Source organism: Chrysochloris asiatica, unplaced genomic scaffold, assembly GCF_000296735.1.
Source record: "Chrysochloris asiatica unplaced genomic scaffold, ChrAsi1.0 scaffold00084, whole genome shotgun sequence".
Taxonomy (NCBI): Eukaryota; Metazoa; Chordata; class Mammalia; order Afrosoricida; family Chrysochloridae; genus Chrysochloris; species Chrysochloris asiatica.
The window spans coordinates 3,833,511-3,846,803 of NW_006408602.1; the positions used below are offsets into that span (position 1 = coordinate 3,833,511).

A 13,293-nucleotide genomic window follows, 5' to 3' on the forward strand; every position below is an offset into this window, starting at 1 on the left:
CCTTTATCTAGTGTTATAAATAAATCTTTATAGAAACAGATTGCCATACTTTACATTTCTAAAACTGCATCCATGTTTTCACATGTATGTCCCTATATGTGCTGATATACAAAATTTGAAAACTATAGATAAGGTAGGAAATGGGCTAAATGGATTTTAACGTTTTACTATTTTATAAAAAGAAAATGTAATGTTTGTCTCAAAATTATTTTTAAATAAAAGAAGGAATGGAACTGACTCAAATGAGAGTTCTTTTGAAATTCACATCCCTAGACCACCATGAGATCTAGATAGGTGGTGTAAACAGTGTGCACACGACTGCTAAGATAAAAGCTGGGGGCTTAACCCCATTCTGTGGTGCTGCAGAATAAAATCTGGCAGTTTGCTTCCTTGAAGATTACAGCCAGAGAAGCCCTGTGGAGTTTTGCTCTGTCAGACCTTGAGCTGACATGAGTTGGAATCAACTGGACATCAATAGCATCGTGTTTCAGAAAACACCTTCCCTTCCTGTGGTTGCTAGATTTTCCTCACCTTTTCTCCAAATAAACCTTATGTTTATATAGTACAACAGTATAATTTCCAGCCAATTCAAATTCAAAACAGAGAATTTCCAGAAATTCAAGCCAGGTTCAGAAGAGGACCTAGAACTAGGGACTTTTTTGCTGATGTCAGATGGACCTTGGCTGAAGGCAGAGAATACCAGAACGATGTTTATTTTTGCTTTATTGACTATGCAAAGACTTTCAACTATATAGATCATGACAAAGTATGGTCCCAGACTTTCAACTATGTGTTGTTATTGTTCATTGCCATTGAGTTGGTTCTGACCTGTAGCTTCCCTGTATAGGGTTTCAGAGGAGTGGCTGGGGAACTTGAACCACCAACTTTGCAGTTCAAATGGCTTTGCAGTCTGGCACATCAACCCACAGCTCCATACCAAGACTCCGTCAACTATATGGTGGTGGTGGTTCTGTGCCGTGGAGTCAGTTCCGACTTACAGCGACCCTGTACAGGGTTTCCGAGGCTGTAAATCTTTATGGGAGCAGAAAGCATCATCTTTCCCCCCTCGGAACAGCCGGTAGTTTCGAACTGCTGACCTTGCAGTTCACAGCCCAATTTGTAACCACTACGCTACCAGAGCTCCTTTTCAACTATATAGATCGTGGCAAACTGTAGATAACATTGAGAAGAATGGGTATTACAGAACACTTAATTGTGCTAATGAAGAACCTGTACATAGACCAAGAGGCAATTGTTAGAACAGAATAAGGGGATATTAATGGTTTAAAATCAGAAAAAGTGTGCACCAGGATTGTATCCTTTTGTCATATATATTTAATCCCAGACACTGAATTATATGAAGAAGAATGTGACATCAGGATTGGAGGAAGACTAATTAACAACCTATGATAATACAGATGATACAAACAACTACAATCCTCAGTATTGGTTACACCTCAATTCAAAGAAAACCAATAGCCTCACAACTGGCCCCAAAAAATAGCTTCTTAATAAATGGAGAAAAGATTGAAATTGTCAAAGACTTCATTTTGCTTGGATCCACAATCAACACCCATAGAAGCAGCAGGCAAGAAATTGAACAATATATTGCATTGGGCAAATCTGTTGCACAGGACTCTTTGAAGTGTTCAAGAGCAAACATGTCAGTTTCAAGACTAAGGTGTGCCTGACCCAAGCCATGGTGTTCTCAATGATCTCATATACATGTGAAAGTTGGAGAGTGAATAAGGAAGACCGTTGAAGAATTGATGCATTTGAGTTATGGTGTTAGAGAAGAATATTAAAAGTATCATAGACTGCCAGTAGAACACAGAAATCTGTGTTGGAGGTAGTAAAGCCATAATGTTCTTTAGAAGCATGGATGGTAAGACCCTATCTCTCCTATTTTGGACTTATTATCAGGAGAGAACCAGTGTCTTATGAAGAATGCTTGATAAACTGGAGAGTCGTCTAAAACGAGGAAACTCCTCCAATGAAATGGTTTGGCACTGTGGTAGCAGCGGTGGGCTCAAATGTAACATCAGTTATAAAGATGGCGCAGGATCCGGCAGTGTTTTTGTTCTTGTGCATATGGTCCCTGCAAGTTGGACCCAACTTGCTGGCACAACAAAAGTTGACTTTATTAGCTGATGTGGTTTATCTTTTTTATTCTAAAGATCTTTTCTAGCTAATTATGTTTTATTAATGTTTTTCAGTCCTACTTTGGTAAGTCTGATGATGTTTTTGAACCAACAGTTGGGGACAGTATGCTATAGACTTTGTAACTCCATTGTCAAAGGATCACATATTCTTTAGTAATGTGTGGTTTATAGTCACATTTTTAATTTACAGTATTTTGTTGGACTATATTTTAATTGAATGTAATACTTACTTGTAGACTTTTAATGAAAATTTTGATGCGCACAAAACAGAAGGTGATATCTTTGCCATAGTCTCCAAAGCTGAAGAATTTGATCAAATCAAGGTAAGATTATTTGAAACCTGGATCAAATGCATGCTTATAACACATATGTATTCATACATGTATAAATATAAAATCTTATTGTTATTCCTGATGCAATTTAAAGTGCATGACACTTTGCATTTAAGTATCAGGAGTGTTCTACGTTTATCAACAGTATCTTCTTTCCTGGATTATGATATTTATTTTATCTGACATTCTGTTTTCCAAATCAAATATAATGTAAATATGTTTTGCAATAATGAGACTTGGGAATATAGTGTGCACATTTTGGTTTATTTGCAATATATAAGGTTCACTAAAGAGACTATGAAGGACATGCATAATTCAGACTTAGGTGTGAATATTTCTGTACCAGTGTTATAATTTAATCTTATTAACAGTAAAAACTTTAATACTTTGAATTATAGTACTTCACAGTTTTAAGCTATGCATGTGTTATACCGTATAACAATATATGACTGTAATGAATGCATTTGAGAGTAATTCAAGTTTGCCCTAATCCTTTTGGGCACAGGTTTTACTTTGGTCAAATAAAAAATGAAATCTCATCAGTTGAAGGATGGTGAGGTCAGGGATTTAATTTTTGTGGCATATCAAATTTTTGTATGTCAATGGCAGCTTTAATATTGGTGATGAATAATAAAATGTAATTGTATCAGTCTCAAGATAGTTTTCATATTGTATTTTGTTAGCAACATGAAAATACTGTTAGTTACCTACATAAAAGGAAGATGTTGAGTTATAGCATACTGTCACTTCTAAAAACTTGGAATGTAGTTTGATGTCAATATGAAAAAATTTTATAAATCTGTCTAAATATTCTGGTAAAAATGTTGATTCTTCTAGGTCAGAGAAGAAGAAATAGAGGAGTTAGATACTTTATTGAACAATTTCTGTGAACTCTCCGCTCCTGGGGGAGTTGAGAACAATTATGGAAAAATAAACATCCTACTTCAAACTTACATCAGCCGAGGAGAAATGGACAGTTTTTCTCTGATATCAGATTCTGCGTATGTTGCACAAGTAAGAATCCTCCTTCCTTCCTGTTTTCTATTCTTCATTAATTTCCAGGGACTCATGGAAATAGCTGATATAATATTGTATGTTAAATAGGCTGCACTTGTGATGTGCCATCAATATACCTATTTATCTTAGAACTGGCTTCATTTAATTTTCTAAGGCGTCCTGGTATGGCGCTGTATGATATGCACTGGACCACAAGTCAGTTTGAACTGTAAGGTAGGGAGTTCAAACTCACAAGCCACTTCTTGGTCACTGTCAGTCAGAACCAACTTGACAGCACTTAACAACAGCAACAACATCTTTGTCTAAGTTATTAAATCAAGGAACTCTAGTAGCATAATGGTTATGAGTTGGGCTGCTACCTCAATATCAGCAGTTCAAAACTCCCAGCTGTTCCACAGACAAAGATGAGACTTACTGCTCCGTAAAGATTTACAAACTTGAAACCTCTATACAGTGTCTCTGTGAGTCTGAACCAACTCCACAGCACATAACAACTGCTGCCATGCTATTAAATCAGCTTTGGGATGTGATTTGGTAGTTGTTTTGATGTAACTACTGTTTTCATTGTAGAATTCTATAATATCAAGTATTCTTAAGTTCCTGTTGCTTAAGGATAAGCACCAGAAGACAAGGCCTATTTGAAATGCAAGGTGGCAGTTCAAAGCCACCAGCCACTTCTAGGAAACCCTTTACAGGGTTGATATAAGTTGGAACCAACTTGAAGACACTTATCTACAAGTATAAGATACCTGAATTTTTTTTAATGACAAAATTCAATTTATGTGCTTTAAATGGGCAATGATGCAAGAATATTTCAAGGCAAAAGAAAGCCATGTAAAATTTTTATAGCTTCCCAAAAATTGTTAGGAAGTAGAATAAATCTTTTTACCATTAAATCAGGTATAAAAAATACATCGCATACAGTATATTTTGCATGATTTGGCTCTGATAAAAAGTGTATTGTTTACCCTTCTTGTTGATATATGGTAATTGAGGATTGAAAGAAATATGTTCCTTAAACTGCAATTTGTTAAATTTATAAATTCTAAAAAATGTCATTATATAAAATGATGTAATGTTTATGTTTTTATATCCAGGTCTTCATGTAAAATAATGCACCATTTTCTGCCCAATTTATCATTCAAATGAAAGGTTTCCCTTCAAGAAATCTTTAAAATACTATGTTCTTTACCTGTTAAAAACACCTTTTAAAAATTAGTTTTCTTGATGCATGGAGGGGATTGTAACCATGGCAATGAAACAATATACAATAGGATGAATGTAAAACTAATGTTCTCCCATGTAAACGATCACATTATTCACAATAAAACATTTAAAAAAAAAATGAGTTTTCATTAAGAAATACCTCCTTTAAGTGGTTAGGTGCCTGGCTGCTACCCAGAAGGTAAGAGATTCAAACTCCCTGCTGCTCTGAGCAAGAAAGATGTGGCAATCAACTTCCATAAAGACTACCGTCTTGGAAACCTGTGGTTCTACTCTGTCTTATAAAGTCACTGTGGCTTGGAATTGATTCTACAGCAGTGGATTTAATACTTCTTTGACTTGAGAAGTTAAGGCTTAATATTTTGTATTTTATGTTTATAATTTTTTTTCAAGGAATATGTTTACATTAAATTGTTAGTAATAGCTTTGATTACTCAGAAGTTCTTTGAAATACTCCTACCTTCTGGTTATCAGCCTAAGGCTTTAACTTAAACACTGAGCAACAAGGTCTCCTTTGAAATCGTTGTAAATATTGAAATATTTGTAGCCATGAACTATTTAAACTAATGCAGTAATTAACCAAACTAACCAAAAAAAAACCAGGTCATGATTTCATATGTTATATAATGTGAACGATGTTGTTAAGTGCCATCCAGTTGGTTCTGACTCATAACAACCCTGTATAGGATTTCTGAGGACCAGCTGGTATGTTTTTTAACTTTTTATTGTGCATTGAGTGAATATTTACAGAGAAGATCATCAGTTGTACATTCGACAAATCATACAGTATTTCATGTCAGTGATTGCAATCCCCTCCATGCAACACCATTTATCTAGCTTCCACCCTTTGGTTCCTATATCTATTCCACTTCCTTCCCAGCCCATATCAACTTTGTCCTGAAATAAGTATGTCCCTTTTGATTTTGAATGATTGACCATTCCCTATGCACTTATCTACTATTTGGGTGAAGATTGGGCCATGAGGGTGAATTTCATCCCAGATCTGAATGGTGGTTGAGGGCCATAGTCTCAGGCTCCTCCAGTCTTTCTCTGACCAGTTACCATAGTCTTTTTTTTTTTTTTTTTGTAATTTTGAATCTTGGTCTACATTTTCTGCCATTACTGCCACTATTATATTGGGCCTTCTAATGTGATCCCTAAAATTTTCTCTACATGACTCTTCATGACTGGTACCTAGAATGTCAGCTTCTAAAGATTTAAATGTATACCTCAAAGCATCCCTACTTTTTTAAATAAATATTTCAGCCTCTAATGCATTAGATAAGGAGCTCTAGTAGCATAGTGGTTACGAATCGGGCTGTGAACCTCACGGTCAGCAGTTCGAAACTACCAGCTGCTCTGCTGGAGAAAGATGAGGCTTTCTGCTCCCATAAAGATTTACAGCCTTGGAAACCCTGTGCAGGGTCACTATGGGTCGGAACCGACTTGACGGCACTTAACAACAACAATGCTTAAATTAAAAAAAAATTTTTAATTTACGCCATTGAGCATTTTCTCAGGATTGAAAATGGTAGTTCCTTAAATTTTGTTTCTGTCAACACCTAAGATAAATCCTTAGCTCAAGTAAACTAGCATTTTATAAACAAGGCTTTATTAGCTTCTCTCTACCCTGTGAGTGAGACTTTTGATCATTAGCCCCACCCATTATCATTCCAAGTTAAAATATACCATGTTTGTATTTTATCATGTGGAGTCATTCTTTGTTTGTTTTAGCTTTGAATGAACTCTGGCTTCTGAAATATAAAAGTAGCATACATTTAAAGTCAGTTGTGAAAAGTCGCAGTTTCCCATAAACACAAATAAAAATAATGTATAAAGGCCTATTTCATAGGTACAATAAAAATGTTCATTTTATGTATTTATCATTCTGTGGTCTTTAATAATGTCCATCCTAGCATGCCTAATAGATTTCAGACTGCCCTTCAGTTCACTAAATACAGTTTTTGTTCTGAAGTGTCTAGTACTGAAACAAAATAGTCAAATTTGTCCAAAGACAAACATTTTATAATAAAAAATATAAACATATAAGCCCATATATTCATTTTTTTCCCCCATATATTCATTTTTGACCTCTTAGTTTTAGGTGGATTTTCTGTTTGTCATGTGAAATCCTTGCTCTTTGTCATCTTTTTTTTTTGCAATTTTGACCCTTCATCTTCAGATACAGATTTCACTAGAAATTGGAAAGTGTCTTTTAAGTTCATAATCTTTAAAATGATATTCAATAAAGCAAGTTCATTTTAGAGGGAAGGAACCAAAGTAAATGGGAACTAGTTATAGAGATGTAAAAACTTGGTTAACTTTCTAAATGTCTGTTGACTATACACACTGATATTAGGGTCTTAGAGTTTAGCTTTAGAGTCATTATACCTGACTTTGAATTGATACTTTGACACTAAACTATCGATTTATTAACCATTCCATGCTTTAGTGTCTTCATCTTTAAAATCATGGCATCTATACCAGTCCCGTTAGGTGGGAACCTTTAATATGGATATTTGCACTTGCCATCATTTCCTTTGTCATCCTTAGCACACTAGTTTTTCTTCCTGACTAGATCCCCAAATCGTCCTGATTTCTCCTCTAATAGCTGCTTAAATGTAAGCATTATGCTGTGTCCCTGCTTACAGTCCTCTGCATACATGCCTCCTGTCTTCATACTTCATTCCTTTTTAGAGAGTTTAAGAGTGGAGCTTCCTAAGAAGTTGTAAATAAGCCTATCTTCTGAGAGTGAAATGGTAATATCCATGTGTAAAGATGTGATTATTCTTATATAGAAATAATAAGGATCATGAATAGCAATAATAAGTAGCATGTGAGAATAAGTGTTGCCCCGAAATTAACAGATGAAACTTGATTTATACTTTGTTTGAAACTGAGTCTAAATCATAAAGTTATTGAAAAATTTAAAAGTACATTGGGCCTAACCATCAATCCTTCTTCTTATTCTTCAGAATGCTGGTAGAATTGTCCGTGCTCTTTTTGAAATTGCTCTGAGGAAACGTTGGCCTACCATGACCTACAGACTCCTGAATCTTAGTAAAGTCATCGACAAGAGGCTTTGGGCTTGGGCTAGCCCTTTGAGACAATTTTCAGTCTTACCACCACACATTCTTACAAGATTAGAAGAAAAAAAACTTAGTGTGGATAAGCTGAAAGACATGAGGAAAGATGAAATAGGTAAGAAAAAAAACAAAATTGTTTGAATGTGTTGCTCTGTGCAAATAAAACATTGTACTGGATGTAGAAAACATTGTATTATGACTTTTCATATTACTTGGATAAATTTCTACCATGTTAATTTATTATTTTTTAAATTTATCTAACTTCAAACATTTTGTTTTGTTGTTAAGTGCCGTCAAGTGGATTCTGACCCATAGCAACCCGGTGTAGGGTTTCCAAAGAGCAGCTGGTGAGCTTGAACCACCGACCTTGCAGTTAATGCAACTTTGCAGGCTGACGCAAGATCCCTCCAAATTTTATGAAGTTACTTGAATTAGCAGTTAAAATGGAGTTTAAATTGTCTAACCCTAAAGTTGAATATTTTCCAGATAGAAACTTAGATACCAGAAACTTAGATATGAAGAATTATTTAATGAGGTCTATTCTCAACTTCTTTTTAAATATTTAATTGATTTCAAAGTCTATTATGTGTATCAGCCATATTGCAGCTTAAGAAAATATGAGCATTCTGCATATCTGTAGAAATTCTAAAGGAGCTTTATCATTGCACATCAACATACATCTTTAAACCCAATTGGTGTCATTGTGTATATAACATTTGGTATTCTGCTTCTGTAATGTAATACTACACAGATTTCCATATATCTTGAATAATCCAGTTTTCGGTACTCAATGGATGTTGAATCTATAATAGATTTAACATTCATTGAATATGTAATCTAGTTAAGCTAGTAAGAAAGGAAAGGGTAGGTTCCTGCTAGCAGAAGGTCTCAAGATGTGAAGGGAGGCGGAGGTAGTTATTACCCTTGTAGAGGAAGTATACTTTTCCTCCCCTTAATATAGGATGGGCTACGAACCGCAAGGTCAGCAGTTCGAAACTACCAGCTGTTCTGCAGGAGAAAGATGAAGTTTTCTGCTCCTGTAACGATTTCCATCCTCAGAAACCCTGTTCAGGGTCCCTATGAGTCAGAACCGACTCCACGGCACATAACTACCACCACCAACAGAGGATGGAAGAAAGGGAAGTATCAGTAAAATAGAGAAATTGAAAGTAGCAACATGGGTAGTTGAGGGCACTCACATAGAGGTAACATATAATAAATATTTTTTATCAAAGTCAGGAAGGCAATTTTCAAATTTTCAAATATGGGTAAATATAACACATCTGTATTTACTCATAAGTACTTTTATGTATATATGTTTTGTTTGGAGAAAATAAAACATACAGGAAGTCTTGGTGCTATGAGATGCAATCTATTTTCACTCAGTTCTGACTAAAGTAGTAAAATGTTTGTAATTAGTCACAGTCTTTTGTTCTTTGCTCCTTGGCACTCCCATGCATATCTATATCCAAGAACCTGACCACTTATTAAAATATATGTAAGCGATTGATTTTGTGTCTTATTGACCATGTTTGTATTTTATCTTTATGTTTTTTTGGGAATGACGGTGAATGGATGAGTTGCATTTGATTACTGTAGCACTTCCCACATGGTTATAGAACTCTTAAGTAGACTCAGAGTAAAGGGACTGTTTTCACAAAATACTAAATATTTCTGTAAAGTATTATGAGCTAGTTAGAAAAAGTTTATCTGTTTATAGTAGTTTAAACACTGTCAAGTCTCAGTAATTTTAAGAACCTTAGTAATAGCCAAAGAAACCTTGCTGCTGGTTTTCAGAGGTATAAATTGCTAATTCAGGTTAACTATTACAAAATATTCAAACATGTCAGGTCAAGAATGTCAGCTATTCTACATAGCAAATCATAAAACAAGTAATAAAATCATCTTCTCTGAAATTCCATTTGCTAGTCAGATTATATTGTTTTTCTTCTGTCTGGACACATTTCTTCTATGTGATATTTTCCTTTCAGGTCACATACTGCATCACGTGAATATTGGACTGAAGGTCAAACAGTGTGTTCATCAGATTCCATCTGTTTTGATGGAAGCATCCATTCAACCAATCACACGAACTGTCCTCCGAGTGAGACTCAGCATCTCTCCTGATTTCACGTGGAATGATCAGGTAGAAATGGAAACTACCTCTATCTGTATTAAACAAAAGGAGCACTGGTGACATGGTAGATCAGATGTTGGGATTCTAACTGTAAGGTCAGTGGTTCAAACCCAACAGCTGTTCCACAGGAGCAAGATAAAAAAATCTGTACCCATAAAGATTTAGAAACTTGAAAACCCTATATAGAGTTGAATCTGAATTGATTAAATGGTAATTGGGTGTTATATAAAAATATGTTTCTTTGCTTAAGGCATCCTCTAAAAAGAGTATATCATCACTCTCAGCAGATTTAGTTAAAACTCTGTGGTAGTTACTGCCATCTTTTAAAAAAATAAAAAGATGTGATATTATACAATGTCAACAAATGATACACCCTCAGATTTGTTGTCATTTGGTGCCCTCAAGTCAATTCCAACTCATATTCACCCTTTTGTACAATAGAAACCCAGCCCAGTCCTTTTGACATCCTCATATTGTTGCTATATTTGAACCCACTGTGTCTGTCCATCTCATTAAGGATCTTTCTCTCTCTCACTAGCTCTCATCTTTACCAAAAATTATATCCTTATCCACGGTCTGGGCCCCCCTGGTAACATGTCCAAAGTACATGAGTAGCATTTAAAAACCTAAAATTTTAACATTGAACATTGGTTTAGTAGATTCCACTTCATAGGGACTTTGCTATATTAGTTTTATTTTCTTTCATGTTCTCTATGTTATCTTCATCTTGCCATCTCTACTGATTCTATCATATTGTTGTTTTGAATCAGTTCTGACTCATAGCGACTTAGGCACAACAGAAAAACTGTCTTGTCCTGCATCAACCTCACAATCACTGTTAAGCTTGAGGCCATTGCTGCTGCCACTTTGTCAGTCCATTTCATTCAGAGTCTCTATCTTTTTCACTGACCCTCCATGTTACTGAGCAGGATATCCCTCTCCAAGAACTGGCGCCTCCTGATAATATGTTCAAAATTGGAAAGAAGAAGTTTGGCCATCTTGGATTCTAAGGATCATTTTGTCTGTATTCCTCCCAGTAGATTTGTTTGTTCTTCTGACAGTCTGTGGTACTTTTAATACGTACACCATAACTCAAATGCAGCAACTTTCACATACATATGAAGCTATTGAAAATTCCTTGTCTTGGGTCAGATGCACCTTAGTCCTCAAACTGACATTTTTGCTCCTCAACGCTTTAAAGAGGTCTTGTGCGGCAGGTTTCCCTAATGCAATACATCGTTTGATTTCTTGACTGGTATTTTCATGAGTGTTGATTGTGGATCTAAGCAAAATGGAGTCTTTAACAACTTCAATCTTTTCTCCATTTATCATGATGGTATTTATTGGTCCATTGGTCAGGATTTTGAGGTGCAACCCATATTGAAGTGTGCAGTTGATGATCTTAATCAGTAAGTATTTTAAGTCCTCTTTGCTTTCAGCAAGCAAGGTTGTATCATCTGCATATTGCAGGTTGTCAACGAGTCTTCCTCCAATCCTTATGCCACACTCTTCTTCATATAATCCAGCGACTCAGATTATTTGCTCAGCATACAAATTGATTAAGTATGGTGAAAGAATACAACCCTGGTGCACACTGCTCCTAATTTTAAACCATTTAGTGTCTCTTTGGTCTCTGTTCAGGTACTTCATGAACACTATTAAGTGTTCTGGAAAACTCATTTTCCATAATGTTGTCTATAGCTTGTTATGATGTACTTAATTGAAAGACTTTCTTACGCAATAGAGCACAGTAAACATCTTTCTTATATTCTTGGCTTTCAGCCAAGATATATCTGACATCAGCAGTGATATCCCTCATTCCACATCCTCCTCTGAATTCAACTTTTTAATGTACTGTTGTAGATTTTTTTTTAAATTATCCTTTGCAAAATTTTGCTTGCAGTTGATATTAATGATATTGTCCAATGATTTTTACACTCTGTTGGGTCACAGCTCTTTGGAATGGGCACAAATATAGATCTCTTCCAATCCGTTGGTCAGAGATTCAGAAATCTCTTCCAAGTTTTTTGGCGTAGATGAAAGAGTGCCTCCAATGGCTGCATCAGTTTGTTGAAAGATTTCCATTTGTATTTCATCAATTCCCGGAGCCTTATTCTTTTCTGACATTAGTACACCTTAAACTTCTTCCTTCAGTACCAGTGGCTCTTGATCATTATGGTACCTCTTGAAATGGTTGAACATGGACCTATTTTTTTTTTTTTTGGCACAGTGAGTCTGTATAGTCTATCCAACCTCTTTTGATGTTTTCTGCCTCATTTAATATTTTGCTCCTAGAATCCATCAGTATTAACAAGTAGAGGCCTGAAGTTTTCCCTCAGTTCTTTCAGCTTGAGAAATGCTGAGCATCTTCTTCCTTTTTGGTCTTCTAACTCCCAAATCTTTGCACATTTCGTATTGGCCTACCAAAATATCAAGCTTTTCCATGGTAACATATCCGTATTAAACATTCTAATGTATGTCAAACTACCTTGTCTCTCCTTTTCTTTATCATTAGACTTAAAGAGAAATTAAGCTACATTTTCCTCTATTCTCTGGTCACCTGTTTCTTTGATGTTAAGACTGCTTTCTCAACAAACACCAATGACTATGATTATCATAGTAAATGGATTTTTCTCAGTTATTTTTCTTTACTTCTCTGAGCTTTCCACATTGTCGTAAACATAGTCCCTCTTGAAAATGCCCTTTCTGGACTCCCATCATGTTGTTATATTTACTCCTTATTCTATTCTTCCTTCAGTACCTTAGATGTATGTGTATCTATTCAGTCCTTGCCTCTAAGCCCTTGAGAGAAGACTCATAATTCAGTTCATTGTAGTGTGTTTTTGTTGTTACATTCCCTTGAATTGGTTCCAACTCATGTTGACTTTGTATGGGACTTCTAAATACAAATGTGTTATATTTACCAGAGCAGAAATCCTCATCTTTCTCTTGCGGAGCATCTGGTGGATTCAAACTTTGCTTATCCTACAGTACATCTTTGGTGAGAATGAATATAAATGAATCTATTTCAACACTGTGCTCTAAAATCATAACCTAGTGTGGTAATATAGGATAACCACTGGAGTGCTAGCTTCAAGGTTGGTGGTTCAGAATTGGATTGCTAATCTCAAGGTCAGCAGTTTGAAAGTACCTGTTGCAGACCATGTAAGACTAATCAGAGGTTCGAGGCCCGCTAGGGCCGAGTGTAACAAATGAGGCCACTGGCAGTTAATGGCAAATTGCTTTCATATTAATATTCAGGTATATATATTAAATTAATACACTGGAGCCTTTGACAATCCACAGATAAATGTGATATTTTCCTAAAGCCAAGA

General features: G+C 35.5%; 1 protein-coding gene across 1 annotated transcript in view; it reads left to right on the plus strand.

Moving 5' to 3' along the window:
* Nucleotides 1–13,293, plus strand: part of ASCC3 (activating signal cointegrator 1 complex subunit 3) — a 476,917-nt gene that overhangs the window by 273,613 nt on the left and 190,011 nt on the right. Inside the window, exons 17-20 of the mRNA XM_006865855.1 lie at nucleotides 2,399–2,485; nucleotides 3,332–3,508; nucleotides 7,711–7,936; nucleotides 9,813–9,967. Of these exons, the coding sequence (XP_006865917.1) occupies nucleotides 2,399–2,485; nucleotides 3,332–3,508; nucleotides 7,711–7,936; nucleotides 9,813–9,967 (645 nt within the window). The remainder of the gene's footprint in view (nucleotides 1–2,398; nucleotides 2,486–3,331; nucleotides 3,509–7,710; nucleotides 7,937–9,812; nucleotides 9,968–13,293) is intronic.